At 50.1% G+C, this 25,444-nt stretch overlaps 1 protein-coding gene across 2 annotated transcripts; it reads left to right on the top strand.

Moving 5' to 3' along the window:
* Positions 1-298: 298 nt before the first annotated feature.
* On the top strand, positions 299-25,170 carry COL6A2 (collagen type VI alpha 2 chain). 2 transcript variants are annotated; one of them, XM_066189322.1, is made up of 28 exons: positions 299-508; positions 5,216-5,362; positions 6,040-6,638; positions 7,112-7,132; positions 7,789-7,854; positions 8,252-8,305; positions 8,387-8,431; positions 8,672-8,698; positions 8,980-9,006; positions 9,098-9,142; positions 10,301-10,354; positions 10,736-10,798; positions 11,054-11,116; positions 11,601-11,690; positions 12,302-12,364; positions 12,738-12,800; positions 12,923-12,985; positions 13,449-13,511; positions 13,929-13,979; positions 14,312-14,347; positions 14,718-14,780; positions 15,023-15,085; positions 15,281-15,316; positions 15,537-15,582; positions 15,708-15,860; positions 16,026-16,478; positions 16,761-16,799; positions 19,457-20,737. In XM_066189322.1, exons 2-28 carry the CDS (start codon positions 5,245-5,247, stop codon positions 19,750-19,752), a joined length of 2,760 nt encoding a protein of 919 aa, XP_066045419.1. In that variant the 5' UTR covers positions 299-508; positions 5,216-5,244; the 3' UTR covers positions 19,753-20,737. The 2 variants fall into 2 exon arrangements, with proteins under 2 accessions (XP_066045419.1, XP_066045418.1); XM_066189321.1 differs by lacking the exon at positions 19,457-20,737 and adding an exon at positions 23,790-25,170 and having other exon boundaries at positions 300-508.
* The last annotated feature ends 274 nt before the right edge of the window (positions 25,171-25,444 follow it).

The raw sequence follows: 25,444 nt of genomic DNA, 5'->3' as shown, positions 1-25,444 counted from the left end.
GCGGGGAGAAAGAAAAAGACCGTTTGATGGTATAAATATATGAGGCAGCAATGCCAACCCCGAAAAGGGGCCTCTCATAATGGAAAAATGAGACTTGTTCCATTTCGCGTCAAACAAAGATGCCTCCAGCTCCAGAGGGAACAACCTCGCCCTCAGCCCATCCCGAGCCGCGTGGGAGCGGAGGGGAGGGGACCCTGCCAGGTCTTGGTAGACCCACAGTGACTCTCCGTGGATGTTCGGAGCTACTGCAAACCAGACTCTGCCGGGTTTTGGAGGAGGAGGCACTCAGAGGGCAGCTCCAGACGGCCGGGAAATAGCGGGACTGGGCTGGAGACGCCTCCGCTGCTCCTCCCGCTCCCTCACCCCGCACATCCCAGCGCCCAGAGCCCGGAGCCACACTCCAGCCGGGGATGCGGGAGCCTTCCTGACACCGGCCACTCCACAGAGTCCTTTTTCCTTACGTTGCGGAGGGATCTGGGAGAGAAATTTTGATGACCTCATTTTCCAGGTAGGCAGACTTTTTCACTCTGAGTACAGGGGTTCTGTGGCTACATACTGACCGAGCTCCAGCCGGGAATAACAGAAATCCCTCTGAAATTTCAGCCTGTGCCTGCTGCTGCTTACCAGCTTTCCAGCAAGGTGTCTACTTCATGTTTAGACAGTACCTGCTATTAGAAAATATAATTTTTTTTTTTCTTAACTTTCAGCTCTTGGCTAGTTTGGGCATTTTTCCAAGGTTTTGGGTTTTTATCCAGGTGTAAGTAGCGTCGGCCACAAACTGCCATGGCCACAGGCCTAGACAATCCCTCAGTGTAGGGGGTGGATTTGTTGAACCAAAGTCTTCCCTGGGTAACTGAGCTGAGTTCAACAGCTGCAGTGAAGTGATGGCAGCAGGGCAGAGAACTGCTGTGCTGCGTGACTCCCCCTTGATTTTTTGGGATTTCAGAATATCCGATTTATACCTGTGGCCCTCGTGCCTCATTTATGCTGAATTACATCTGCACAAGCTCCTCTGTTTTGGGAGGTGGCAGCACATTTAGGAATGCCTGTGAAAGCATTGCACTTGGTGGCAGGGGTTTGCTCCTCACAGCCTTCCTGCAGCCCGGGCTTTCCCTGCCTGAAATCCCAGGATAATTACATTGGAAGACCTGGGGAAGATCTGGAGTACCTGCTGCTAATCTCTCCCCTGGGTGCTCTGCTCAGGGATTGAAATTACAAGGCACTTTTGGGTAGTAGCTGCAACCAGCATCAAAATTCCCTCCTCATGCAGTATGCAAACCACAGGCACACAAACGGGAGGGAAGAGGAGGTGCATTTTTAAGAGTTTTGTTCCGAATGGGACATATTTTTATTTTGTAGTTTCATTTATCAACTATTTGAGTGGAGAAAATGCTGCGTGCACAAGTGAGTGATACCACAGGCACTGCCTGCTGGGCATGGCCACAGAAAATGCTGGGACTGAGCAGCAGGGAGGCTTCAAACTTTATTCTGCATATTTTAGCAGAGTCAGCATAACTTTCCTTTCTGGAGAGTAATGCAATTTGTGTAGCTTTAAATGTATCTGGCTTTAGATAAGTTCCTTGAAGACAGCATTAGCTTAGAGAGCAGAGCATCTCGACTTTTGCAAATTTGGGGAACAGTTTGCTCAGTTACAATGGGTGTTCTGGTGTTGGAGGAGACATACACAGTGCACCAGGGGGAACTTCAGGAATATCAATGTGTAGGATAAGACAGACCATGACTCTGCCTGGCCAGGTGCATGAGGTGGCATTTCCACTGCATTGGGATCTGCTCAAAGTGATAATCAGATGTGAAATGGCAAATAACCAGATATAATTTGCACATTTGAACCACTGCAGTAAATTGTCTGCCATAATATCACTTTTGGTTCAGTTGCTCGTGCTGAGAAGAGAAGCAAGCAGAGAACTTGGGTCCTCCTGCAAGGCCACTCTTTTTCAGGGCTCTGTCTAGATAAATCCATATATTTTTCAGTTATGTGCGTGCCAGGTCACCTGGGATCTCTGCGTGGGACCAGCAAACACCATGCATTTTTCTGCACCTGAGTAGGAGCACAGAACCCTCATTCAGGGAGAATGATACAAAATAGTACCCTCAAACAATGTTCAGAGGACCCACTGCTTGAGATTTCCTATTGGTTTTCCCTTGTGTGCATATGGGGATAGAGGTGATACACTCACAAATACTGAGAGAAGGCCTCATAGGAACAAAGGTCCTGCTCTGGCAGAGAGACAAAAGTCAAAGAAGAACAGGATAGGCAGACCCAATTGTTCAGGCATTATGAACCAGCTCCCAATTTGCTCTTTGTGTTAGTTTTTTGAACTGTGTTAAAAATTTGCCTTCAACATGCAGAAAACAGTCTGAAATACTGGTGAAATCTGAGGTTTCCATCTCAGCATCTTGCAGCAGCAGGTGGGACTTTAAGTCAAATATCAAATACTATGGAGTTTGCAACAGCATACAACAGCTGCTGGTGCTCTGAGGATAACAAAATGGGCAGCATCACCCACCCCAGCCTTGGAGGCCTCTGAGGTGGGGACTGGAGCTCCCAGCAGCCCCCTACCATGTATCCAGGGGGGTTAATACCAGGTGGGATGCTGGGAGAGCAGGAGACTAATGTAGCTCAGGGTGCAGAGTGGGATAGAGGAGATGGTGCAAGAGGACCCCAGGGAAGTGAGTTGTGTCTCATGTTTTCAGGAGTTGCTTTCCTGCCTCGTTGTTCTGCCCACGGAGACTCCAAGGCTGTGGTGCTTCACTAACCCAGTCCCAGGCCCTGAAGGCTGTGGGTAGAAGCTGTCCTGGTTGCCTGTGCAGGCCAACTGCTCTGCTCTGCAGTGCCTTCCCACCCAGACACACAGAAGGAAAGGAGGGAGAGAGGGATGTGGTTAAACTCAGGATGCAATGATGAGTCAGACACTTGGCCAAAGCTCTCAGTGCTCCCACCCTCTCCAAAAGTTAATGTCTCCGTCTTCCTCAGCTAAAGACTGGCTCTAAAATGGTGCTGTCTGAAGGCTTAAAGCTGTTGTGTCCTACAAAAGATCGGGATCTCCTGCAGCCCTGTTTTATGAAGGGCAAACAAAACAAGGAAAGCCTTAGAGGGGTGAAATCTTGATCTTAACTAAAACACCCCTTTAGCATGAAAGTGTTTTATCCTTACCACAACCACTTTTATTCTCTGCAGCACAACGGAAGTTGAGCCACCCTGACCTGTGCAGGGACTTCATAGAATCATGGAATGGTTTGGGTTGGAAGGGACCTGAAAGACCATCCCATCCCACTCCCTGCCATGGGCAGGGGCAACTTCCACCGTCTCAGGTTTCCCCAAGCCTCATCCAACCTGGCTTTGGACACTTTCAGGGATCCAGGGGCAGCCACAGCTTCTCTGGGCAACCTCTGCCAGGGCCTCACCACCCTCACAGGGAACAATTCTTTCCACACAGTACACCACACAGCCCTGCCCTCTGGCAATGGGAAGCCATTCACCCTTGTCCTATCACTCCAGGCCCTTGTCCAAAGTCCCTCTCCAGCTCTCTTGTTGCTCCTTTTGGTACTGGCACGTGCTGTAAGATCACCCCAGAGCCTTTTCTTTTCTAGACTGAACAATCCCAATTCTTTCATAAGCACAAGGCCTAGTGAGGAGGAAGACTCACTGTTGTCACTGTTGTAGGGTCTCAGCAACACTGACACCAACCTTTCCAGCATAAACCAGTTTGCAGACGCCTGTGGTGCACTGCAGCTGGCACTGTAAACTGGAACGGGGCATGTCCCCCCAGGCAAGAGCTGGGGCACTGTAGGAGCCTGCCGGGTCTGATGGGATGGCAACAAGAGATCTCTGGAGTCCGGGGCAGCTCTTGGACCATGCGGTTTATTGCATAGGTCATGGGTGCAAGAACTCTGCTTAAGCTGCCAGCCACAGCTAAAAGCATGCCCAAAAGAGAGATCGAGAGAGAGAGACCAGAGAGGGGGAGAGGGCAAGCTAAGAGAGAGGGGGAGAGAGCGAGGTAAGAGAGCAAGGGCTAAGAGAGCTACGTTCTTGTTACAATACATTATATATCTTTCTGTGGTGAATATTCTAATTTACGCTAACCAACAAGTACAAGACACAAATCCTACAGAATTTACATACAGCCTATTAGAACTACTACATTGCCATACTGTGTTACGTTTTAAACTCTTAAAGCTACTCTCTAGACTCCCTTCTCTTGCTGCACGGACCTTTGGACCCCTCAACTAGCAGTTGACCCCTCAACTAGCTGATTCTCCTTCAGCTAGCTAGACTATTGTTTTCAGGTTTTGTAGTAACTAAGGCTCAGTATCCTACAACTCAAAGCTAGCTTTCATTTCTACTTCGCTTTTAGGTTTCATAGTTTCAGAATCTTTTGCCAAGCAATCTTATTTATAAGGTTTCCCGTTTCATCTTCCCCAACATGGCACCACATGGAGAGAGGTCTCAAGGAATGCCAGGGAGGGCTGAGTTGGCTGTATTCTTCAGTAGTGCTGTTCCTCAGGCAACTGCGGCAGCAACCCAGCTGCATTGCACCCTTGTCCTCCTCCTGCATTGCCAGTGCCACCAAATGCATGCTCAGTGCCCCTTCAAGCCTTGGACTCTTCCAAAAGTTACTAAAAAAACCCCCAAAAAACCCCAATCAAAACATTCAAGAAAGGAGCTCTCTTTTTGGACTGGATTCAGGTCTTTTTTTCATAACAGACATCCCACATGCCCCTGTTTGGTTAGTGATGAGTTGGCCACCATGCAGAAAAGCATCTCTGGGCCACCACAGGGCCATGTTGGTTGGTTCTGGAGTCCTCTAGACACAAAGGTGAGCATCTTCCCTTCTGCCATATTCCATGTTGGTGACAAGTGTTGCTTGAGTGTTGCCTGAGAATATCCTTTCAAATCCCGCACTCCTTTGAACACTTCCATACATTCCTAAGAACTTTTCAGACTAGATCTCTAACTCTTCTGCTGCTTTAAGTTGTCATAACCCTACATGAAATAAACTCCCACATGCAGCTGGGTCTTGGAGGCTGGCAATGGGTTGAGCACTGAAGATGTGCATTTCTTCAAGAGGATTTTTATTTTCTTTTCACTCTATGGGTTTACAAGGAGCAAGGTTTACTGGCTGGCTTTGGGTCACACCAGCAGAGTCGGGAGATTGTTCATCATGTTTAATGTGTAACTTGTGCTTTCCCACAGGCATCTCAATATCCTGAGGGGCCACTGAGATGTTCCGACAAGCCTTGTTTCCCACTCTCCTTTGTGTGTTTCCCACTCTCCTAGTTCCTCTCCACTCTGCTCAGCTTGATGTGGATGTTGGAGATGTCAGTCCTACCTCCTGTGCAGGTATTAACCAAATAATTTGGGTCACTTTTGTGGGCAGCAATTTTAACAAGAACAAGGCTCAGTTGTAGAACCTGTTTGCCAGGCACTGACAGTGGGACATTCCACCTCCCCTGGCCCTTTGCACTCCTGTGATAACAATCCATCTGTGAGAAGCATCGTCCTCCACCCAAACTCACGTTTCCAGGTTTGCTTTGGTGTGCAGATAGGTAGAGATGGAAGAGCTGGGGTCTGCCAGTGGTAGTCTCTCCCAGCAGCTGCAGTAAAAAACATCAGTCTCCAGCACTCAGCTCTCTATCTAATGCCAGAAAATTGTTCACTTTAAATCTGGTCATTTCCTCACTTTTTAGTTACAATAAAGAGGTGATTCACAGGTCCAGCCTGATTCTTATCAAAAAACCAAGATTTTCAAGATTGATTCAGAACTGAGCAGTGCTGGATTAATGGTTGAACTCGATGATCTCAGAGGTCTTTTCCAATCTTAATTATTCTGTGATTCTATAGCAGATCTTGCAAGTCCTGGTCAGTAGGGAACTGTCTGACCTAAACACAAGTGTCACTTCTAGAACTAGGGGGGACTTGTGCTTTCTCCGGTATCACACTTGGTGAGGGTGTCTGCGGGACAGCAAAGGGGGTGCATGAAGTGCTCTGACATGGTCTGAATAAATGTCCCCATGCAGAAAAGAGGAACTGCCCCATCAATGTCTACTTCATCATTGACACCTCGGAGAGTGTGGCTCTTCAGACTGTGCCCATCCAGAGCCTTGTGGACCAAATAAAGCGGTTCATCCCCATATTCATCGATAAACTGGAGAGCGAGCTCTACCAGAACCAAGTCTACATCACCTGGCAGTTTGGTGGGCTCCATTACTCAGACGTGGTGGAAATTTACAGCCCTTTGACAAGCAGCAAAGACATTTACCTGCCCAGGCTGTCCGCCATCAAGTACCTGGGCCGGGGCACCTTCACGGACTGTGCAATCTCCAACATGACCCAGCAGATCCAGACCCAGATGGCCAATGGTGTGAACTTCGCAGTGGTCATCACCGACGGCCACGTAACAGGCAGCCCCTGTGGGGGGATGAAGATGCAGGCTGAGAGGGCACGAGACATGGGCATCAAGCTGTTCGCCGTGGCCCCCAGCGAGAAGGTGTACGAGCAGGGCCTGCGGGAGATCGCCAACCTGCCACACGAGCTGTACCGAAACAACTATGCCATCACCCAGAGGGACACCCTGGAGATTGACGTCAACACCATCGACAGGATCATCCAGGCTATGGTAGGGGCAGGGAGGGAAGAGGGGGGAAAAAGAGGAGCAGCTCATGGGTGGGGGATGCTTCCCCTTATATTGGGTTTTGGAGATAACCTCTAGTAAGGAAAGTGGAGCCTTTTTCTGGTACTTAGCCAGGACACCTTGGTTTGTGCCTCCATTTCCCAGCATGTCTGGGTGGGTTGCCCCACCTAGTCCTGGCTCTTGCTGAAGACCAGGCCGTACCCCAGCCTCCTCTCCATCCAGGGGCATTGCAAGAGTGTGCCACACTGAGACACATGCTCACCATCAGCGTGGTCTTTGAGACCCCAGCTGTGAGGTGCTGTTAATCAGGGGCTCTCCAGAGGACATCTTTACAGCCAGGGGACCTTTATCACCTCCTCTCCCTTACCACCACACACCCCTCCAAGGGTAGACTGCTGTCTCCCCCACAGGACTAAGCACCTTAACTGATCTTCTTCCTCCTGTTCTCTCCTTTGCAGAAACACGAAGCCTACGGCGAGGTGAGCGAGCAGCATCTTTATGCCTTTGCCACACAACACAGGTTTAAGTTGCCCCAGTTAAAGCAGACCAGCTCAGACCCCAGAATTGCATGGACCTGCATGGGATGGGTCCCTGCCCACCTGTGGATCAGGGCAGAGTCTGGGAACGCATTCCGTTATCCAGGGGTTGTAACAGCATACTGGACTCACTCCCTGCCTCCCCCTCAACTGCAGTGGGTTCTGGTCTATGGAACAGACATATTTCATGACTTTGGAGGCACATTCCGTAAGTGCTCCCCCTGCTGAAGCTCCTGCCCTGCTGGTACTACGGGCAGGGTTTGGCACACAGAGAGGGGAGTATGCAGGGGATGTTCCAAAGAAAATTCCAGTCCCATGATGACCGCAGATGAGCAAGCCCCCACCACCTCTGACACTTGACAGTCTTTTTCTTCCAGTCTGGGCCCAGAGCCAAGCTATAAAGAACATCCTCGAGGCAACTTTCCACTGTTAATTTACAGGCAACACTTCTTTGTGTGCTTGTTGCTGCCTCAGCCCTGACCCAGTAGATTTTAGCCCTGAGCTGATGGGGAGAGCCACATGGAGAGCCGTGGGTGCAGAGCTCAGCTGAGTTTGGGATGCACACTGTCAGTACCTCAGTTTAATTTCTTGTGTTTCAGTGCTACAAGATGAGCTGCCTGGAGATTGCAGGTCCACCTGGTCCCAAGGGATACCGAGGGCAGAAGGTAAGTTGCTCTAAGCTGTGGGAAAGGCAATAATGCCCCTGCCTGCCACAACAACCGCAGGATGCCCTAGATCTCACCTCAGCTGCATTCTCAGGTAGCCCCCAGGTGGAAAATTCCCCCCAGCATCTGTCTTGGCCCTGGGAGACAGAGCCAGCACTGGTGTGCCCATGTTTGTGACGAGGCTCATGCACTGCCAGTAGTGCAGAGAGACACCTGAGCCCCTGAGGGCACTAGGACTGAGGCAGCAGCTGAGCTCCCCACTCTCAGAGCAGAGCTCTCACATGCACAGGGTGTCCCACTCTCCTGCTCCAGCTCTGTGTGCTCTGATCTCACAGAAACTGCCGTTTTCTCAATCAGCACCAAGCCTGGACTTATGCTGGGTTTTTCCTTTCCTTAGGGTGCAAAAGGGAACATGGGTGAGCCGGGTTCCCCTGGGCTGAAGGGACGACAGGTGAGTTGTGGAAAATCCTCCCCTCTGTTTGCCACATCTCTGATGACCTCAAGCTAACTCTCCGTGCCTTCCTCCCCGAAGGGCGACCCAGGTATTGAAGGTCCAATCGGATACCCTGGTCCCAAGGTAAGAATCCCATAGCCGATAGCTGAGCTCTTTGCATTCCTTGATTCTTGGTAAAGCAAGGGGAGCTTTGCTTCTCCCTCTCACCTCCCCATTTCCCAGCCCACACTCCTGCGCTGAGCTCCTGCCGACTGCCCAGGCACTAACACAGCCATTTTCTTTTTCTTTTTCTCTTTTTTTCCTTTTTTTTTTTCTTTTTTTTTTTTTCCTTTTTTTTTTTTTTTTTTTCCCTCCTTTGTCCAGGGTGTCCCAGGGCTGAAAGGAGAGAAGGTGAGAAAGAAGACACAGAATGGCTGGCTGGGTACTTGGCAGGGGCCATACTCCTTTCTGATGCACAGAGGAGAAATTAGCTGTGATGGGCAAGGATAACAACCCTATGAACGTGTAATTGTGGACCTGGGAAGGGATTTCCAAGGGCGTCGCAAAGCCAGTCTCGTCCTCCAGGCCTTGGTCACGGTCTGGTGAAGCGGGAATGGGTTTAGTATGTAAATGAAGGGGGGGGGGGGGGGGATGGAGGCAGTGTCTGACTTCCTGTCCTCTTCTTCTCCCAGGGAGAAATTGGATCTGACGGACGGAGGGTAAGAAAGAATATTTTCTAACCTGCACGTTGTTCCACCTCCCAAACCCTTGGACTGTGTGTTAATAGATTTTTTTTTTCCATGATCCAAGGGTGCCCCTGGCTTGGCAGGAAGAAACGGCACAGATGGACAGAAGGTAACTGGGAGCACTGGGAGCACCCCATAATGTTGCTGCTGCTGTTCTGTTTCTTTACCCTCTTTCATCCCCATGGGCTGTTTATTTTCTACTATCTCACATGCTGGCTTTCTGTTCCAATGGAGATTTCTGTGAACTTATCTTTACGTTATTCTGCATGTTCTGTAGAAATGCATGAAGTAATTCAGGACACCCCAACAATCCCGCGCTGTGCCTGAGAGCATTGTCCAAACTCTTCTCGAGCTGTGACAGGATTGGGACTATGATCACTTCCCTGAGGAGTCTGTCCAGTGCCCCACCACCCCCTGGGGGAAGAACATTTTCCTAATATCCAGCCTAAATCCTTCACACAGCTCTATGCCATTAAGTGCTGTCCCTCTGTCAGCAAGCTCTCTGCTGACCTGGGCATGTAATCTGGTCTGTGCTCCTCCTGAGAAGGTGATAAAGCCAGATAGTTGGGGTGTAGACACCTTATTCTGAGCACAGAAAGCTTCAGAAATTTGGTTTCAGAGCAGTTTGTCACTTCATCTGTAAACCACAGCTTGTACTTAGTATTAAAGCCCTAAAGACAAGTTCAAGGGCCTCACAGCAAAGTCCGCTTTGTCCGCTAGCCAGCACATCCTGGCTTTGCACACCCAATCCAGTCTATCTGTGGGTAATAACTGTTCTTCCCACTTCTCAAGTGCAGCTGAAGCTCTAAAACATCCTTCAGTCCCCCCACTTCCTAAAACACTAAAGCCTTTCAGTTCCTCCCAGCCTCTATCCCAGAGCTGTTTTGGGACAGAGCAAGGCAGTCCCTTCTCTCACAGCATCTGTCAGGCAGAGTGGTTGCTGCACACCTGAGCTGCACTGACAGGAGAGGTATGAGAGAGGATCAGCACAACCCTGGACTTCAGTGACAGCCAAATCCAGCCTCAAGGGACATTCCCATCTCTCAGGGTACACTCATGGGATGAGCCTCCCTGATTTCCTTTGGTCTGCTTTCCTCTTCTCCACGTTTCTCCCTGTTTAAGGAAAACACTTGTTATTTGTGCTCTAGCTGGTGACAGATAAGGTCAGTAGATGATGCTAATATTAACTGTCAGCAAAAAAAGCTGTGTTTTCTCTTCAGCCACCTATAACTTCTCAGTCTTTTCATTTTGAATGTAATCTCTCCAGGGCAGGCTGGGGAGAATTGGACCACCAGGATGCAAGGGTGACCCAGGTGACAAGGTAGGAACACTTTACCCTTTCACTAGCACATCCATTTTGTAGCTGGCCAACAGGAGTTTACTGGCCCATTTTCATACTAGCTGTGTAATCTGATCCCAGACCTGGGATCCCTGGAATGGGGACCACAGTTTGATTTTTCTGTGCCTCCTTTCCATGGACAAACAAGCTGGGAGCCCCCAGCATCCCTCCCCTCCAGAGAGAGAGGAGGAATTTCCCCTTTCGTCAACATTAGCAACAAGCAAAAGCTACTTTAGCCTCTAGAGGAACTTTCTAAGCACTGGCTTAGAAATGTTATTTGATTAGAAGGTTGTATTTGATTTATTCTGCATGGAAAATGTTCCCAGTGTGAAGTGTGTGGTTCTTTGTCGTTTCCCTCGCCAGGGCCCTGATGGTTACCCAGGAGATGCAGGAGACCAAGGAGAAAGAGGAGATGCAGGCATAAAGGTACAAGTGCTCTGGACAGACATCAGGATGTGAGCAGAGGCAGACAGTGGGGGCAGCTAAACCCCATTCCCCATATTTTTATATATATCTCCTAAATCCTTCGCTGCCTATGGAGCCCATAGGTTTTGGGGTCTGGATCCCATCACCAGGCACAGGAGCTGAGGGAAGGGCATTGCTGGCCTTGCTCCTTGGGCTACTCGTGGTGCAATGTGCTGGTGAGGCAGGCAGTGACCATTGGCTCTCTGGTTGTTTCAGGGGGATCCTGGCCGGCCTGGTCGTAGTGGACCCCTGGGACCCCCAGGAGAAAAAGGAAGCCCGGTAGGTTCATGCCGCATTCAAATGTCTCCAGTGTTTTACTGTGGTCTGTTCGTAAAATCACAGAATGGTTTGGGCTGCGAGGGACCTTAAAACTCATCCAGTCCCACCCCCTGCCATGAACAAGAACACCTTCCACTAGACCAGGTTGCTCCAAGCCCTGTCCAGCCTGGCCTGGTACACTTCCAGGGATGGGGCAGTCACAGCCCCTCTGGCATTGGGCAGGACTGGACGGATGCTGTAAGGAGCAGTTGACACACCTGTTGTCAGCTGATGAAGGGAAGGTGATACAAGATCACTCTGCTCCCAGGCTGGAGCCCCTGCTCATGGCAGTGCCATATGGGCATGCCGCGTGTGTGGAGGCAGAACCTGGGTGGTCATACACACTTCTGCTTGAGGGGGATTGCTTGACACAGGATAAAAATGGGGGATGTGTGCACACCTTGATCTCTCTTCCAACAAACTGTATTTCTTTTTCTTCTCCAAGGGACTTCCAGGCAACCCTGGAGCCCAAGGGCCTGCTGGAACCAAGGGAAGGAAAGGTGAAGTGGGACCTCCTGGACCCAAAGGAGAGGCTGTAAGTGACTGGACATTATGCACACCGCAGGAACCTGAGGCAGTTTCATGGATGAGTGCTGAGAAACTCCCCAAAGTGTACCCAGGGACACTTTGGTTGTACTCTGGCAAGTTCCCCAAACCTCTGGCTCCTTGCTGCAGCTCAGAGAATCAGGATCTGGTGGCCATTATGCAGAGCTCTGTGAAAAGGGCAGTGTCACATATTAGTGGTGCCACACAGACCCAAGTTAATATGATGGGGTACTGCAAATTTTGGAGAGTGGGTTGGAAAGGATGATGCCTGGCACAGCTCCACAAGCACCAAGGGGCCAGAACCCAGTCAGCTTGTATCCTTGTACAAGATCCAGTGAGGAAAGCAACACTGGATGAGCTGGAAGTAAATCATAGTCTTCAACCCTGAGGGAATGAACCAGGCATGTTTGCGGTCACTGTGGTGAAAAAACAATCTGGCTGTGCCTTCCCAAAGGAAGCATGAACATCCCTGCTCCCCTGCTGCTGGGAGCACACTTGCTTAGGGGACAGGTGTACATCTCTCGGGCCCAGAGGGAGGAGGGAGGGCCCAGGTGACATGTATCTTCTCAACGCATTTATACGACTTCTGTGTCTGCCAAGGGGCGACGTGGAGATCCAGGGACGAAAGGCAGCAAAGGCTCTCCTGGAGGCATAGGAGAAAGGGTGAGTAAAGCAACTGCCCAGGTTGTTGCAAATGAGCCCCAAATGGACAGGACTGACTGGGGTGTGTGTGATGTGCTACAGCCCAGCCATGCAGCGTTCATGCAGCACCAGAGCTGGGAATGCAGATCCCACTGTGCTGTGCTCCCACTGTGTCACTGGCACCAGCTACAGCCTCCTCCTCCAGGCTTTCGTCCAGAAAGGGGACAAAGGGCACCAAAGCTCAAGATTGAGAGACACATTCAGAGGGCACACTGCCCTGACACTGTTTAAAACCAAGAAACACCAGGTTTGAGAAGGGCATCATGGAGCACTGCCATTCACACAGGTAGCACTGGAGATATCACTGACTAGGAATATCTTTCCCTTCTCACAGGGAGATCCTGGTCCAGAGGGTACTCGTGGTCTGCCTGGTGAGGTTGGAAACAAAGGAGCTAGGGTAAGCATGGAGCAAGGCTTGGTGACAGCCGGGAGGAAGGGAGAGCACTGATGCCACCCAGGGCAGCATGCCTGGCTTTCCACCTCATGCACTCTGTTCTTGTGTCTTTCTTTGCTATGCAGGGAGAACAAGGACTGCCAGGACCCCGAGGCCCTTCAGGTGCTGTGGGAGAGCCAGGCAGGATAGTAAGTCACACTTGGGCATGTGTGTGACCATGCCTTCCTTCTATGGTGAGAGCTTGCCCTGCTGACACAAGCTGCCTGCATTGTCCCTCCCAGGGAGAACCTGCACGACCTTCTCTCAGGGCGGCTCAAAACTGGGTGTTCCCATGACAATGTGGAATGGATCTCCAGAGTGGGTGGGTCACTGGGAAGAGGGAAGATGGGACTCTACAAGCAGCCATTTGTCCTGGGTCTGTGTTTAGTCCATCACGCCACTGTGGCAGTATTACTGTGATATTCAGGTGGCTCTGTGGCACGTGGGGACCCCAGTGGGGAGACCATCACTGCCACAGTAAACTGAGGAAGGGAGATGGTTCTGCAGCACCATCTCGAGAGCTGGTTTCTCCAGCACAGCCCCCTGTGTGCTGGGGGGCAGCAGGTAGCATCCTCACTCACTCCCTGCCTTCTCCCCAAATCTGTCCTGCAGGGATCGCGTGGGGACCCTGGTGACTTGGGCCCAAGAGGTGATGCTGGACCACCAGGACCAAAGGTAAAGTTCATGAAAAAACCTCTACATTTGAAAAGGCAGGTTTGTGTTCCTATTTATTTATTTATTTATTTATTTTTAAAAAGGCAGTTTTCACAGCAGAAACTGTGTGCCTCTAAAACAGAATCAGACCTGAGCCTGCCTATGGGGCAGAGATGTAGGTCTTGCACTGGCCAAGGCATCTCTAATTGCTCTCCTCACCCTGCGCAAACTCAGGGGCGTCCCTGGCATGTGACATCCCCAAGACCCTGAAAATCCTTGCTCTGCAAAGCTGTTCCCAGTGCTTCAGGGCCAGCTGAAGAAGCCTTGACTCCAGCTGGTGTCTCACCCCCAGAGAAGACGAAAATGACTGTAACTGTCACAGACAGGAGAAGGGCAAGGTTTTGTATCTCATGGGTCTTTTTTTTTTCTCTACCAAAGGGTGACAGAGGCAGGCCTGGCTTTAGCTACCCTGGACCCAGAGGACCTCAGGTGCGTATTCCTCATCCAACACATGCGTAAATCTGTTTTGAGTGGATGTTGCCGTTGGATCTGAGCAGACTGAGAAAACAGGGAAGGAGGAAGAAAAATGCTCAGGATCACAGATGTGTGGAGACTGTGAAGGAGAAAGGGGCTTGAACACCAGGACTGAACCTGGCCACATTCCATCAGGTGCTGGCGATCCCAGCTCCAGTCATGGTGATGATGCCTGAAGCTACAGCTGCTCTTCAGCTTGCCCCTCACTGCAATCTTTGGGTGTATGGGTACCCAGTGTGGGGCCACTCCTGGACAGCTGCTAACCTCTCCCTCATCTCCTTTTGCAGGGTGACAAGGGTGAGAAGGGGCAGCCAGGACCCAAGGTGAGTGTGCTTGTCTCCATCATCTCTAATTTTATACTGACTGGAATGCCAAGGAGTTGTCTCCCAGCCCTCAGGGTTAATGGCTGAGGAGCCAGCCCTGCCAGCAGCTGCCCTGGATGTTCCTGCAGCTGGAGCCTGGTTATATTTCCCAGGCCCATTTCCTTTTGAAATCATATGAAAAATGTGTTGCAGAACTTCTTTTTTTGGGGGGATAATGCCTGTATAAACACTGTTTGCTGTCCTCTGAGCTGCTGGTTTAGAGGATGCTGTCCCAAGCCAGCCAGGCATATGTTTGTGATGCAGCAGAGCCTCTGCCTGAGCACATCCAGATGTGTTCCATGCCAGATCTGTTTCTCCTTCCATCGAGCAGGGAGGACGAGGTGAGCTTGGACCAAAAGGAGTACAAGGGACCAAAGGAGAGAAGGGAGAGCCGGTAAGCAGACTCCCTGTACTGCCCCAGGGTCAGTGTCCCCTCCCACACCCCTGCCACGTGTGCTGGGGATGATACTGCCACTCTCTTCCTGGTCCCTGTCCCCAAGCTCAGCTGTGGCAGGCTGGTGACTGTGCTTAGCAGGGCTGGGGCTGACCAGGGGGTCAGGAGCGTCCCTGAACACGGGGGGCTGCATTACCAACAATGCCCAGGAAATATTTGACCCTCCTTTACTTCTTCCCCAGGGTGATCCTGGCCCGGGAGGAGAGCCTGGACAGCGTGGTCCACCTGGTGAAGCAGGCCCTGAGGTACAGTCCCATGGCACTGTGTCTGAGCAGATGCTGTTGGAGGGGACACAGCTGCCAGATGTGTCCACTGGCTCACAGTGGGCCTTCCCTTTCCCCTTCTGCAAAAAGCCACATTTTTGATGGCTCTGACATCCAGTTCCCAGAAAAATAACTCTTGGGAAAACTGTGCCTGAAATTCCTATGCTCTTCTTACAGGGGACCCCTGGCCCACCAGGAGACCCCGGTCTGACTGTAAGTAACCCTGCTACTCTTCTTCCTGGGGCAATCATGGCTTTTCTGTGCACAGCCCAAGAATGAAACAGGAGATCAGGTCCTGCTGCTGGCTGGCAGAGGTGGCCTGTGGCTTCCCACGGGAACCAGGGAAAGAGGGGAGAGGGCTGGCTGGGTGGGAAGGGAAAGGGGAACTTTTGCTTTAGAGGGAAGCATTGACCCTGCACCCCTTTCCTCGCAGGACTGTGACGTGATGACCTACGTGCGAGAGACATGCGGATGCTGTGGTGAGCTAACATAACCTCTCCCTAAGGAAGGGGAACAACCACTTGAGGGATTGGGATAGGTGGTCACCAGAAGGTTCCCAGCATCACTGACCCCTGTGTTTCCCTCCCCCTGCCCCTCTCCCTAGACTGTGAGAAGCGCTGCGGTGCCCTGGACATCATGTTTGTCATAGACAGCTCTGAGAGTATCGGCTACACCAACTTCACCCTGGAGAAGAATTTTGTTGTCAATGTGGTCAGCAGGCTGGGCTCTATTGCCAAGGACCCCAAGTCACAGACAGGTCTGGACTCTGTGGGGACACAGTGGGGCATGGGGAGAAGAAAAGGGTCTTGGATCCTTTCAATGGTTATTTTCCATGGCTTTTCAGACCAATTGGGCAGATCTTTGACTCTTTCCACTTTTCCCCAAGGATGCAAAGCCAAGTAATGTGACACTTCCTTGACAGGTGCCCGTGTTGGGGTGGTGCAGTACAGTCACGAGGGGACTTTTGAAGCCATCAAGCTTGATGATGAGCGCATCAATTCCCTGTCAAGCTTCAAGGAAGCAGTGAAGCGCCTGGAATGGATCGCTGGAGGCACTTGGACACCATCTGCCCTTCAGTTTGCCTACAACAAGCTCATCAAAGAGAGCCGGAGAAAGAAAGCCCAAGTGTTTGCTGTCGTGATCACAGATGGGCGCTATGACCCCCGGGATGATGACAAGAACCTCGGGGCTCTTTGTGGTAGAGATGTGGTGGTCAACACCATCGGCATAGGAGACATGTTTGACCAGCCGGAGCAGAGCGAGACCCTGGTCTCCATCGCCTGCAATGAACCCCAGCGAGTCCAGAAGATGAGGCTCTTCTCAGACCTGGTGGCAGAGGAGTTCATTGACAAGATGGAGGATGTGCTCTGCCCAGGTCTGTCGCTGTCCTTGTGTGGAGCTGAAGTTTTGAGCCCCAGGGTTTGGGATAGGGGGCAGAGATGTGTCCCAGCAGCTTGGCCAGCAGCTGGGTCATCCATGGTGGGGTCTGACCTTAGACCTGAACTAAGAGTCCCTCCTCAGATACAAAAGGACCAACCTTTTGGGACAGTCCTTTGGTGTTCCCTGTAAGAGACCTTGTCCTGTCACTCTGACTGTGCAAGCTGTAAAGGGGGATGGCAAAATATGGCTGAGTTTTCCTTGTTTCTTTTCCTTCCAGATCCACAGGTCGTCTGCCCTGAGCTGCCATGTCAGACAGGTAAACATTACAAGTAGCTTCATGCCATCTACACAGTCTCTGGGGGAAGACTGCACAAGGCTCAGGAGTGTGAGAGGGGGGTGCAACCCTGTTCAAACCCTTTGGAAGGCAGGAGTTTGGGAAATAGTGTTAATTTATATGAGGAGAGGCTCCAGGGTTTCATCTCCTGCTCTTTTCCTGTCTCTCTGTGTTCTCTGCACAGGTAGGTATGAGTGCACTGTGTGAGTACATGGCTCATCCCTGATATTTTTCTCCATCCAAATTCTTGGGAGCCACCAGGTTTTGACCTCCAAACTCAAGTCAAAATCCCTATGCTAAACACCCTCTCACATGACCTTTGTAGCAGGATGCTCCTTGGGAGTGACAGGCAGAGCAGATATTAAGGATCAGTTGGAAAATGGCAAGTTAGTGGACCCAAAGCTTTGGCTTCTCTAATGCTGGCTGTATTTAATTAACAATTAACTGAGGGTGTTGTATTAAAAGAAAAGGCTGTAAGGATCCTCTCGTGCTCTGTGTGCTGAAGGTAGCTTTACTCGTTCACATTTTGCTTGTTAAGGGGCAGATGTGCATCCCAAATTCCTAGAGATCCTGTCTGCCTGAGTCCCTGTGTCTGTTGAAATACTATAGATGCACAGAGTGCATCTATAGTATTTCAACAGACACAAAGTTTATAGAGGTCCACAGTTTTTCCCATTCTGCAATTTCTATCTCTTCTCCCACCATGAATGTTCTTGTGGCAGTCCCCAGCTTCAACTGAGCCTTATACAGAATATCAAATTTCATTTTTAAATAAGTCCCTTTCTTTCCATGCAAAGCAAAGGAAAACTGGTCCCAGGATGCACAGAAAATCAGAGAAAATCTGTAATTATTCGTGTCTAAAATCTCTTGTTGGGATTTTGAATATTTGCACCTGGCCATGCCAGGGACACAGTGTCCAACCAAGATACTGAGCTCCTCTGCCGTGTCCTCTGAGGAGCTTTACCTACAAATGTGTGAACAAGGAGGTGACATCCCCAGGCCACACTGGTGGTTGCTCAGGTGTCTTCCTAAGGTTTTGGTCTTTGCAAGCCTTCTCATTTCCAAGGAGCACAAGCAGTGGCACGCTTATTTCCCCTGGGCTTGGGCCATCAAAGTCTTTCAAAGAAGGGCAAAGTTGTCAGTTCTTTCCTTGTAGTGCAGTTGAGTGTTCCTGTTCCTGATGCAAGGTGAGAACAGTTCACTGGTGCCTGGCAGCCCTGGGAACCAGAACAGGAATGGCTTGAGGAGGCATCTGAGGAGGTTCCCTCTTCGGTGAATCCCTTAAGCCATGCTATACACAAACAAGACTAAATGCGGGCAAGACCTACTCCCCAGAGAACTTGGGAGGTAAAGTGACATGGCTGGGTAAGGTTGGCCTCCTCTCAAAGTGCCCTTTCAGCATGGGCAAAAGTTGTTCTAGGTCTGATAGACGAAATTTTAAGTAATAGGTTCAGGAGTCTCCCACCCACCACACCGGATTGTCCGTGCTGCACTGCTGTCATCATTCAGAAGGATTTGCAGTGGTCACACTTCCCTAGTGGCAAGGGAACATGTTGGATGGGATGGGACGGAACATAAGGCACGTGACAGAGCCTGGGGCTTCTCTGGTTCTCACAGAGCATCCCATGAGCTTGTGCCAGTTCCCATGCAGTTCCTCTGGGTGGGGACGGTGCCCTTCGGAGGGAATGGGAGTGAGCCAGTGCACATCCAATGCATGTGTGTGTGTCGTGGACTGGCCAGATAGACAGGTCAGGGAGGCAGGTAGGACAGCCCTGTTCTTGGCCCGATGGCTCAGTGTGGTGATTCTGGTGCTTGGAGGGGCAAATCAACTGCCTCAGCTTCAGCCTGGGTATTGCCAGCAGGGACGGGTACCACATATAGCCTGTCTTCCCCCCATGCTGCCTCAGCTTTACCTGAGATTTTCCCATTTTCAGCATAGGCCCTTGTCTCTCATCAGTTACTGCTGTGCTAACAGGATGCTGGAGGGTTGAATGCTGAGCAAATCTGAACTAACCACTTGGTTTGTAGAAATCGCATGACGTCCTGAGAGGCTCTTGCTAACCGATGCAAAAGAATTTTCTTTGAGCTTTGAGGTTTTATTCAGAGTTAAATGCAGCACAGCCAGGTGCAGATACAGGCTCTCAGGGTCCTGACAAGCCCAGACACCACGTGGCTTTGACTGGAGTCACTGCTCTGAGGCTGAGTGCCAGGCAAGGAGGTCACATAATGCTGTCCCTTGGATGTCTTTCTGCCTTACAGCATCATGTGTGCAGTTTGCACGTAGCACAGTCCTGAGCTACATGATGGGTGAACCGTATCTGCAGAAGGAAGTGGCCTTTTTCCTGAACACTGCTCCTTCTCCATCGTGCCTGTGCCAGATCAGTAGCAACTGGGGAGTTCAGGTTCTGTGTAATTTTCTGGAGTCACTCAGTTGATGTGTGAAAGATTTCAGAGCAAATCTCACAGTTCCTCAGACACAAATGGCAGAAAGATTTTAAATCTGGCTTTGGTCTTTACTTCTCTGTCCTCGTTAGCTCTGTTCTTCTCTGGTGCAGTGCTGGTAGGAAAGCCAGGTAGCTTTCAGAGATGCAGCCATTGCTAGCAAGCCCTGAAAATATTCTTTTGACGCTCACTTGCAGATGACAGGAACCCTGCGAGCGTAAACCCAGTAATTTTCCGCCCCATGGAAGAGGGAGTCAACATAGATTTCCCCAGCACCATACACTCGATCGCCCAGTTCCTAAACTCCACGCGGGAATCCCAGGACCCCAGCATGTACACCCAACTGGTGGCCACTTTGGCCTTTACCGCCGAAAAAGCCAAGTTTGCCACTGGAAATGAGCGGCAGGAGTGGATGGACTTGTTCATTGACACCTTCAAAATGGTGCACAGTGAGATTGTGGGGGACCCAGAGACCGTGCTAGGGCTGTGCTAAGACCTCTCCTGGGGGTCACATGCAGGCAGAGGCTGAGTGGAGGTGGAACTCATCGCTCCGGTGTGGCAGAGGGGACAGCACAGGGGGAGATGCTTTTAGTTCAGGAGAGACAGCGGCAGTAGAATGGCTTGGTTGCATTCAGCTGGGGACAGAACACAAGGAGCAGTCCCCTCCAGCTTGGCCAGCATGGTGGCTTTCCCCAGCAATACCAAGGGACGCTCTTGCTCTGCCTGCTGCTTTTTTGCCGAGAGCCTAATGATGCATTTTCCCCATGCCTTCCTGCATATGTCCTTGCTGACCCCCTCCAAAGCACCTTCTGCATCCTCTCTCTTAGTTACCACAGGCTCTCTCGGAGTCCTGTAAGGCTGACTAAGCAAGGTGCATCCCTGCTCGCCAGTGTCTCTGTGGAACCCCTCATGGACAGCTAGGGGTGTGGAGGGAAGGAGCAAGCAGGATAGGAGAGGGGGCAACCCTCCCTTTCCATTGGGAGCGCTGACATGTGGGCAGTGTGTCCCTCAGAAGCTGTGTGGGCTCCCCTGGCTTTTTTCTCTGCTTGTACATTTGTATTTCCCCTGTCATAATCCACAACATGTACCTGTCCATGTACAAAAGGCAGATATTCTGTCACGTAGGGCCAGGTGGTCCAAAGCAAAACTCCTTGACTGATGTGAGTTGTTTAAAAGCAAGCTTGATGTAGTAGAGCCTATCAATCCACACCCAGTGCTGCTTTGGCTCAGAGACCACAGAGCCACCACCTGCAATGCAGATATGTGTGTTTACACAAGGCCTGGTATCTCCATCCACTCCGCTGCCCCTGGTTGCACAAAGTCAGGCAGGCGAGTGCCATTCCCACCTCCAGTTTAACTGCTCTCAAGCTCTATTTAGAGGTAGTGGGAGTTCGTGTGCAGACACAGGAGTAGAAGCACTTACTCTGACTGACATGATATTATTGCAATAAAGTATGCTGAGCAAATGTCATATTTAATGGGCAAAAGGAAGGTGTGCCATCTTCAAGAATGTGGCTGTAATATTTCCGGCTGTAAAAAGTGAAGTCAGTTGCCAGTGGGAATTGCCCACTTTGAACTTATTGCAGTGTTCCCCCAAAGTTTCAGCACTTTTTCCTCACAGGGACAAGTTGCTTAGAGAACTCTGCTGCTATCAGTGTAGAAAGAGGGAAAAGAGTTCTGAGGGCTTTCCATGATGTGCACTGTGTTTTAGGTGAAAGCAAAAAAATCAGCCTGTGCCTGACTCTGGTCATAATTCACATATTCCAGATAGTCTGTGCAAAGCCAAACTCCCTATTCAGTTTTGATTTTTTACCCCAAAATTAGTGTGACTTAGCCTGCTGGGATGCAGGACTGAACTCAGAGTAGTTAAGCTGCTCCAGCTGTGATGCCAGAGGAAAAGCTCCCAAACCCCACTGATTTGAAAAGATCTCAGGGCTGGGACATTTTGCTGAACACAGAGAGAACTGGGGAAGATTTCAGTAACGGGGGTGTTGATTTTATTTAATTTCATCACACAGTAGCCATTTATTCCTAGCAAAACATTGGAAACACTGTTTTTTACCTCTCAAAAACCTTCAGCTCGTTAGAGGTGGGGAGAGGGAGAAAGTGTCGCTTTGCATGAGAGATGTCTCTGTGCTTGTCCTTGTTAGAGGTAAATGGGTGAGGGAGTGGTTTTTTAGCATAATCCTAGCTAATCCCTCTGATAAAACCATATGGACTTCATCACAGTAGCAGTTCTTTCAGTGAAGCTCTAGAGCAAAGGAAGGACAGATAAGGAGCTGGGTAAAGGATGGTCCATGCCTCCCCAAATACACAGAAGGGGCTGGGAAAGGAGGAAACCCCAGAAAGGTCTGGGAGGTCAGTCCCCACCTCAATTTCATCTCCACTGTCAACACTGCAAAAGAATAGAGGAAATACAAGTTCCTCCGGTTTTAGAAGAAGCAGGAAGGTGATGTGAATGGGTGGGGTTGCTCTGCACACACTTATGGCAGAAAAATCAATGATATTTCTGCTTATTTGTGTTGCCTTTGTTAGACATCCCTCAGCTGTGAGCTACAGGCATTCATGATCCACATGAGAAGGACCAGTGCACTAGTTAAAAACATTACAGGAAGATTTTAGTTGGCCTAATGCATGGTGGTGCCTTTGAGACTGTCTCTTGCAGTTAGGATGAGAATCTTGCCACAGGAAAGGGTGCTTGGGTCCTCAGTCTCTCAGAAATGGGAACAAGCTGCAACCAGAGCCTGACACTGAATAGGACAAACCCAAGGCTTTGCTGCCTCACATTCCCTTGGGATAACTCATATGTAAAGGCACCTTATTAAAAACAGCTGGAAGGCAGCCCTCTCCAGCTGTGAGGGCTGAGCAGCAAGTGGAACATGGCTTTGGGGAATGCTTGTGTCAGATGTGCACTGTGCTGTCACTGAAGCTTCATGGAGTGATGCTGCCCTGTGCTTAGTCAGGAGCTCTTCAGGCTTGCTTGTCATCTCAAAAAACCTGTGGGCAGGCCTTGAGGGAGGCTGTTAACACTGCCCCAAGACAACGCGCAGCCCCTGCTCCCAGCTGCTTTCACAGACCCTCATGTCGGTGTTGTGCTGTGTGGTTGCAAGGGGGATTCCTTCCTGCCTTTCCCCCTCCACGGCTCCTCAGAGCAGGTGAGGACCAGGAGTGCAGGTTCTGCCAAGTGGAGGTATCCTTGTGGCAGCAGTGCCTGCATACCAGGAACTGCAGCATCAACATATTTCACAATATTTCTCATGGAAGATTGGGCAGAGGTGAGTATGTGCCTTTATTGCTTTAAAAGAGGGGAGATAACAAGTGAGAGGACAAAAGGAAATGGCCTCAAGTTGCACCAGGGGAGATTTAGATTGGGTATTAGGGGAAATTTCTTCACTGAAAGAGCAGTCAGGCACTGAAACAGGCTGTCCAGGGAAACAGTTGAGTCATCCATGAAAGTGTGATGCTTGGGGATATGGTTTCGAGGTTAACACAATAATGCTGAGTTAATGGCTGACCTTGAGGATCTCAGAGGGCTTTTCTAACCACACAGAATCTGCGATTCCCTGATTTTGTGCTGAACCCAGGCCTAGCACTGTTCAGCACTAGGGAAGCTCTTTGTCAGGCTGGATTCGCTCCTAGTGTGGAAATTCAATCTAGCATTACAGTCCTACCCCCAAAGTTGCCCCCTGTTGCCAGAAATGAATGCTCAAGGTGGGGCTGGTCCAGAAGCTCCTATTCCTTGCCAGTCATGCAACACCATATGGCAGCATCTTCAGGACTTCACCCTTTTGAGATTCAGTCTCACAGCCATAGAACTGCTTTGAGTGCTATGGGCATTGCCCTGCTGCCAGCTCAGAGGAAACACTGAATGGAATGCACGTAACTACAGAAAAAGGAGGAAATAATGGTCCCTGACTATCAGCTGACTCCAAAGATAGCTACTTTCTTCTCCTTTTTGTTTTTTCCTGAGTTTATTCACTGCATATATTCATATATTCGATATGGTTGGATTTGGCTTGGAGCAACCTGATCTAGTGGAAGGTGTCCCTACCCATGGCAGGAGATTGGAATGACATGAATGTTAAGGTTCCCTCCAACCCAAACCATTCTGAGATTCTCTGATTCTAGGATTTTATTATAAGAGTAACTCTTGACAGTAAACCACTGTCCTGAAGTAACTGAGAGGTTTGCAGGTGCTGCTTGCCATTAACCTCTGGATATTCCTCTCACAAATAAGAGCTGGAAATTGATGTAGGGCAGTGGGTGTAATTTTGGAACTGAAATGCACAGACCTGTCTAATTTCAGGAGGGTCTGCCATTGGTCCCAGAATTAACATTCATTAAATGCCCAGTAGCTGAGGGCATCAAAAGCAAATGTACAGCTCCTACATTTCAAGCTGTAAAGACAGGCTTTGGCAGCAGGGTTGGGCTGGTTCTTCTTTGGACAAGGATGCACAGAGGCAACTCCAACACAAATTATCCCATAGTCTTGTCGTCCTCCCAGCTCCTGTCTCCTTCTTCCCCCTGCAGAGCTTGCCGTAGCCCAGTGCACCCAGCGCCCTGTTGATATTGTCTTCTTGCTGGATGGCTCAGAAAGGATCGGGGAGCAAAACTTCCAGAGTGCCCACCGCTTTGTGGAGGATGTGGCCCGGCAGCTGACACTGGCCCGGAGCAGCAGTGACCACATGAATGCCCGGATCGCGCTGCTGCAGTATGGCAGCGAGCGGGACCAGAACGTGGTTTTCCCACTGACCCACAACCTCACCGAGATCTCCGATGCCCTGGCGCAGATCAAGTACCTGGACTCATCCTCCAACATTGGGTCAGCCATCATCCATGCCATCAACAACATCGTGCTCAGCCCAGGCAATGGGCAGCGACTTGCCCGACGCAATGCCGAGCTCTCCTTCATCTTCATCACTGACGGCATCACGGGAAGCAAGAACCTGGAGGAGGCCATCAACTCCATGAAGAAGCAAGATGTCATGCCCACAGTGGTGGCTCTGGGGAGCGATGTGGACATGGATGTCCTGCTGAAGCTTGGTCTGGGGGACCGGGCAGCCATCTTCCGGGAGAAGGACTATCACAGCCTCTCCCAGCCCAGCTTCTTTGACAGGTTCATTCGGTGGATTTGTTAAAAGGGCACACACAATCCTTCTCTCACTGATATACACACCCCTGATATTACCTGTTGTATTTTCTTCCCCTTGTATGGTTGCTAGCCCAGAAGAGCTGCCCTCTGGGTCCTCCTTTCTAACCAAAATCCAGAGCTCTTTTTTTATTTTCTTCTTTTTGATGATGAAGAGTCATGTATCTTACATGTATGGTGCTAATTAAAACACGCATCAAAGCAGGATACAGAGCCATATGAAGTACTTCTGTAAAGCTTTGCACACACCAAGCCATGACTTGTGTACGTACTGTAATCCTAGGAGGGCTTATCAGAGATGCAAGAAACCTTTCCAGAGTAGCAGGACCAATTGATAACTCTAGTTTTCAAAAACTCAGTATTTCTCAGTGCATCTTGCTCCTCTTTTCTGGGCACAGCAGGATGGTGTGAGAGCTTTTGCTGCCTTCCACAGATGCTCCTTTGGGGGGGTTTATCTACCTTAAATTTTGCAAATCATCTCTAAGATCTTTATTTTCCTGTGGGCCATACTTGCCTTGATTCCTTCTGTCATTCTGCCCTTCACCAGAACCTGCTCATCTATTACTGCACTCAAAATTTCATCTGAGATGGGCAGCATGACTCCCAGCATCAACAAAATACTGGACAGCCACCAGAGCTGCCTCCCAGTCATCCCAGTGTGCTCAAAGCATCCATGGTAACTTCCTCCCACCAGTATCTGCTGAGCAATACCCAGATTTGAACTTGAATTGTGTCTGCAAAAATAAACCTTTTTTCACCCTATCCTGAAAAAGCCTTTTTTTTCTGTAGTTGTGGGGATTTTTAAAATTATTTTCAGTGAGCAGCTGATTCTCCTGGTTTCAAGCTGGCAAATCCCAGATAATCATGGAATCACAGAATGGTTTGTGTTGGGAGGGAACTGAAAGACCATCTCATTCCACTCCTACGATGGGCAGGGACACAGATTGCTCTAAGCGCTGGTCTTGTACACCTCCAGCTCTTCATGCTCATCTGTTCATGGCAGAATTCCACTGCCATGGTGCACCTTTTCCTAAAA

Source organism: Chamaea fasciata, unplaced genomic scaffold (assembly GCF_029207755.1).
Source record: "Chamaea fasciata isolate MVZ Bird 193981 ecotype frontalis unplaced genomic scaffold, bChaFas1.0.hap1 SCAF_8, whole genome shotgun sequence".
NCBI classification, from domain to species: Eukaryota; Metazoa; Chordata; class Aves; order Passeriformes; family Sylviidae; genus Chamaea; species Chamaea fasciata.
This window is presented reverse-complemented; position numbering and strand designations above follow the sequence as displayed.